Source organism: Rhamphochromis longiceps, linkage group LG1 (genome assembly GCF_057381845.1).
Source record: "Rhamphochromis longiceps isolate RC_006_pf linkage group LG1, R_longiceps_female_GT1.1, whole genome shotgun sequence".
Lineage (NCBI taxonomy): Eukaryota > Metazoa > Chordata > Actinopteri > Cichliformes > Cichlidae > Rhamphochromis > Rhamphochromis longiceps.
In genome coordinates, this window is record NC_140557.1 from 37,526,797 (window position 1) to 37,532,796 (window position 6,000).

Genomic DNA, 6,000 nt, shown 5'->3' on the forward strand with positions numbered 1-6,000 from the left:
AAGGCTTTGCAGCTCCTTGCAAGAAAAAAAAAAACCTCAAGGTAAATATTTAAAGCCACCAAATATTTCCTCCTTCCAGAGGACAGACGGCTCCATGTTGCTTCTCTGGAATTTGTCGCCTCTTATCAAAGCTGGACTCGTATTAGAAATCACAGTATATTAATCCCACCTGCGGGTGGAAGATAAACTTGATCAGAGAGATCGTTTACAGCCCCTCGTTCTTACCTCGTCTGGACTGAGGACATCGTGGATCCTGTAGTGGAGTGGGCTCCGGTAACGTTACATTCGCGCTCAGGTGCAGTTTGGATTCTCTGTCATGATGAACTGTCACGGCTCGGACGCGCTGTGCACCCAATCTGCAGACTGCGCCGACACACGGATTTCAAAGACAGCGATACCATCCATGTCCCTGCGTCTGCTGGAGGCTTCTTCCTTCTGCCTTCGCTGTTTTTTTAGCAGACACTCTGAAGGAAGTCTCTGTCTTTCACTCTCTCTCAGCTGAAGTGCCTGTCCATCCAAACAGCTGCGTCCCACTTCCCAAAACACATGACATCAGTTACAAGTAAAGCCTGAAAATAATAAATACGTTAATTTTTGTAAGACCTCCTTTGCTGGACGCGCAAGTGCAAAAAGTGACACGAAGGGCCCTTTGTCCTTTAAAAAAAGAGCTTCTTATAAACCATCTTCCACGACTCCAACGTGTTCCTACAACTACGCTTAAAATGCACTTTTGCCTCCCGGCAGGTGACTCCCGGTTGACTGTGGTCGCAGCAGGTAGCGCCGGTGGCACTTTCCCCTCTATTTTCCTCGTGACCTTCCTCTCAGTCCGGCCAAAGTGCGCACAGAGGAGCGGGGACGACTTCTCAGGAGCACGGGGGCCACGGGCCGATCCCACTTGTCCACAGCTCGGCTGCTGCTGTTGTGTCCGTGTGTCTCCCTCTCTCTCTTTGCTGCCCTCTCTCTTTCTCCACCTGAGCGCTGCATTCCTGCCGTGAACACGCCTCTCTCCCCCGTCACAGCACAGCAGCGCGTCGGAACTCAGAGGCGGTAAAACTTACCATCCCTTCACCTCACTACGATCAGTTCAACTTTGGAAATGGAGCAACTCACAACAGACATCTTTGAAGGAACATATATGTCTGCACTGTAACAGTACCATTTAATACCTTCAGTAAAAACACAATTTATATCAATCAAGTAGAAAGTAGCGCTTGGGGGCAAATGTAACACTGAGAGCTTTTACTATTGTAGTTCAAAAGCACTTTTGTTACATTTTTATAAAGTTAAAATATTTTTAACTGTATTTGATGAAAATATCTTCTTCCTTCAAGTCATCCTCCTCATCAGTGGCGGTCCTAGCCTGTTTGGCGCCCTGGGCGAACACTCCCTCTGACACACACACACACACACACACACACACACACACACACACACATAAAACAAATACAGTTTTACATTAACATAAAACTGTTGTCGAAACCATACTGAATTTCACCAGAGAAACACACACACACACAGAGTATGCATAGTATGCAAATGGCTTACAAACAGCCATCATAATTGGTCATACAATGAAACAAGACAAATCAAGAATTGACAATGACTAATTAATATTGTGCTGAACACAGTCCAAAGAGTCAGTAAGCTACATCAGTGTCTGTTTACTGTTTACTATCATAGCCAAGTGGCTAACAAAGGTAAACAGACGTTTTCACTGTCCCTACTAATTAATGTTACTTGTTGTATTTCTGTTGTGGTCAGTGCGATCCTCTCTGCTGTTGCATGCTGGGGCAGCAGGTTGAGGGTCACAGATGCCAAAAGGCTAAATTAACTGATCCATAAGGCCAGTTATGCTGTGGGGATGGAGCTGGACTCTGTTAGGGTGGTATCTGAGAGGCGATGTTGTTCAAGATAAAGACAATCATGGATAACACCTCCCACCCACTCCATGACACGCCGGCTAGTCAGAGGAGCGCGCTCAGTGAGAGACTGAGATTACCCACAATGCACCACTGACCGACACAGGAAATCATTCCTGCCTGTGGCCATCTCCCTGTACGACTGGACTGTATGTAGCGGAGATGACAATAAAGTTTACTTTGACTTCAGCAGCGCGCAGGCGCACCGAGGGCTCTCGCGCTCACTTTTCACGTACAGAATTTTGAAAAACATTGGTGCAAATTATAAGTCTGTATCATGATGTCTGGTGTTTTCGTGTCTGATGGTTTGTTTTTATTTTGTTTTATTTTGCAAGTTGTTTAATAGATGCTGCTCCAGCCAGCCAGAGATAAATGCAGCTAATAAAATGCAGCACTGGGAGGTGTGAGCACTTCTGTTAAAGCAGAAGTTTTGCTGAGCGACCAGCCGTGTGTTACCACAATGCCAGGGAGGAAAGACATCAGCGGTGATGTTAAAGAAGTAATTGTTGCTGCTCGTCTATCTGTGAAAAGGTAAAAGGTCATTTCCAAACAGTCTGAAGTTCATCAATGTACAGTGAAGGGGATTATTCACAGGTGGAAAACAAGACAGCTGCCACTCCTTTCTTGGTGTGGATGTCTCAGAAAATTCACCCCAGGGCCAGCTTGTGTAATGTTTAAAAAAAAAAAGGGGGGGGGGGGGGGAGTAAGCGATCTCATTCTTGGGAGGCCTTATTTAGCATGTTAAATGTGAAAACTTCTGACGTTACAACAAAAGACTGAACAGGTTTGTAAAGGTTGCCAAGAGAAAGCTCGAGCACCTCAGATGAACCTTTCAGTCACTGCGCTGACCATGAGCTCTTCTGTGCACCAAAGTCAAACCCGAGTCCATCTCACGTTTGCTTGAAACTAGGTTATGACAATGAAAGCAAGCACACCAGCTGGAGAATAAGGTGTTGTCCCAGTTAAAGACCAGGCTTCGAGCAGGTTGAAATGCTGTGGTGGGGCCTTATGTGAGCTGTTCAGGAACAAATGCCCCCAAATATTTTGTGAACTGAAGTAACGTTGAGTAGAAAAACGTCCAGAATTCCCCCACAATGAAGGCACACAGAAACAAGTACTTCAAGTACTAATAAAACTAATAAAACCTTTCTTTTTCACAAGATCGTGTGCACCTCAGAGGGCCGACACATGAAACATGGGGACCACAGTTAGGTCTGGGAATCTTCTTTTGCCTTACATTTCCCTACAAAAATAGCAACGACTGCAAAGGCAAAGATTTCTTTAAAAAAACAAAGAAGAATCAACACAGTGAGTCTGCAGACTGTCTGTTTGTTTAGTTACCCTGGTAATCCACGATTACCTGCTCCAGCTCAGAAGGGAAAGACTCTCAAGTAACAAATATACATTTGCTGAAGAAACGTGACTTTACTTTGACGTCTCATTAGTTGTGGATCCTCCACCTTTATGCAATTTTAGGAATAATAAAAAGGGCGTAAATCTTTAACTTCTTGTACAAAATAATCAGACACTACTATTTTACAGTATTCCTACAAACGAGTTTATGACTTCATCGTGTTATATTGATGTAACATTTATACAGTTTATTTGGTATTAAAATACAAAAAGAGGCAAAGAACTGGATTTAACTTGTATGTCTCATAAACCAGTTTATTGATTGGTGTTTGTTTCAGTTCAATTAAATGTCATTAAAACAACTTGAAAAATGAAACTGTGTTTCAGAGCCCGCACAGCCACAAAAATAACAAATCAGTATCTCGAATATCCTCGTCTCAGTCCGTTTATCATCACTGCCTCTTTCATCTGGCCCCGTTCTCATTGCCTGCATCTTCCATTAATCCCTCCACATCACGTCATCCTCTGTGACTCCTTGTTTCAGAGGGTGACTCCTTAAGAAAAGTAGACCTCTGCATCGACATGTCAGGACACGTTTATCATACCAGTCTTAGTTTCTTCTTTTTATTTTACAGGCACATTTAAAACCCCCTCTTCCTCTGGACCTGTGTGTAACTGTATCCCTCAGGCTTCTCTTTTTGTCTCCCACTGTGCGTTATGTCTGACGTGCCAAAGCTCGTATTTAGCAGGTTTGATGTTACAGTGGGAATGTTTTCTGCAATGAGACAGTAACACCCAGGTCATCTCCAGTTTCCTGCACCGCTTGTCCAGCGGTACAACTAGCATAACTTAGTGATAGTGGAGCAACCACACGGGCTTTCTGTGAACTCGGAGCACACTCCCTTTATGCTCAGCCAAGACAGCTACAGTTAAGCTGTGCTTCAGGTTCCACGCGCGACCTTGAGCTATCATCTGGAGCCATGCAGACATAACAGAGGAAACAGGACAGCGCTCTCAGCTCTGCTACTGCCCGTGAGCGTGTTTTTGACCATACAGGGTCATACATGATGCCCATAAACATTACAGATGCCAAAAAACACGAGAAACTACAAATGTTGACTTGTAGACAAAATGAGTCATAAATCATCAGAGGGGTGGAAGCCGTCAGCAGCCAAACAGAGTGTACGTTAAACTGTGAGAGTAGACTAAATAAGGCATGTTTGGTTTAACCATCGCAGACTCAAGTGGACCACAGCATGGCTTAAGAAGATAAAAGGCGGCCAATCTGTACACAGCAGGATGGGACAAAGTGGCAAAAGCCCAAAGCCACAACACAGCATTAAGTTTTGTGTGGGTCTGAATCTATTAAACCTCAGCTAACACAAAACGGACTCGTGGTCAAAACCATGCCGACATCATCAATCCTCTCAGTCCACACTTTGTTAGCCTGAAGCGAAGCATTAAGGCAAGTTTTTGCTGTTGGCGTGCTAAACAGATGCTGGAAGCTGGACCGTGCTGTAACTACATACAAGCACTGCTCACAGCTGCTTTTTTCCAAGAGGGCTGTGCTGGTGCCAGTCCATGAAAACTCATACCACAAGTACAAGAACAAATTATTACACATGATTCTTCCCTCCGTTCACATAACGTACGGAGGGCAATCGTGGCTTAAGAGTTGGGAGTTCGCCTTGTAATCGGAAGGTTGCCGGTTCGAGCCCCGGCTCGGACAGTCTCGGTCGTTGTGTCCTTGGGCAAGACACTTCACCCGTTGCCTACTGGTGGTGGTCAGAGGGCCCGGTGGCGCCAGTGTCCGGCAGCCTCGCCTCTGTCAGTGCGCCCCAGGGTGGCTGTGGCTACAATGTAGCTGCCATCACCAGTGTGTGAATGGGTGGATGACTGGATATGTAAAGCGCTTTGGGGTCCTTAGGGACTAGTAAAGCGCTATATAAATACAGGCCATTTTCACATAAAAAAGCTAGTACTGGTATGAAGTGCTTTGAACTGGTCCTTTTCTGGGTTTCAGTGCATGGAACCGGTTCTCAGTTGGGCCCTGGAACCATGACAGTAGACTTAGGCAAACACCAATATGCACTTAGTTTTTTGGACAATGACCTTTTGTAATTTTGCCTGTGTGCACCACCAAAGTGGATCTGATCCAGCCAGACATCACATCTGTACATTCACCACCATCAGGAGCTGAGCCTTAAACAGTTCTCTGATCTCCTGCTCCTTCATCTAGCTTCACCATCACAGAGTGTAATCTTTTCACAGCACGGCGTTATTAAACTAAACAGTCTTTCAGATACATTTACAGTGAAACTTTCTGTTTAATAAGTCAAAGGGCTCCATGCAGTTAGACAAAAAGCATAAATATTTAACGTCTTCATCTTGGTTCCAAAAGTATTTAAATAGCTCTAAACAGCTTCAAGCTGCCTATCAGTCATATGTGATAGAAATGTTTCCGTGGGCAGTAAGCAGCTCCTCAGCACTCGTGTATATAATGATTAGTTAAGCGCTCCGAGGTCTGGATGCTTGTCCCGGCTTGTAGAGAGATTTTCCTACGCCCTCCTATAGTTCCCCATCATTACAGAGCACACTTTAGTACTCTGTGTGTTTACCGAGAGGCAGATAGCCGAGTGTTTACAGTAATCATCACATTCACGCACACGTGCACGCTCTCTCTTTCTCTGTGCGTGCTTTTGGCAGCTTACTATGTTCTTCCCTCTAA

General features: G+C 44.9%; 1 protein-coding gene across 1 annotated transcript in view; it reads right to left on the reverse strand.

The window, feature by feature from the left end:
* adamtsl5 (ADAMTS like 5) overlaps positions 1-991 on the reverse strand; it is a 63,874-nt gene extending 62,883 nt beyond the window's left edge. Inside the window, exon 1 of the mRNA XM_085408252.1 lies at positions 226-991. Within this exon, the coding sequence (XP_085264378.1) occupies positions 226-245 (20 nt within the window). The 5' untranslated portion in view covers positions 246-991. The remainder of the gene's footprint in view (positions 1-225) is intronic.
* Between the last annotated feature and the right edge of the window lie 5,009 nt (positions 992-6,000).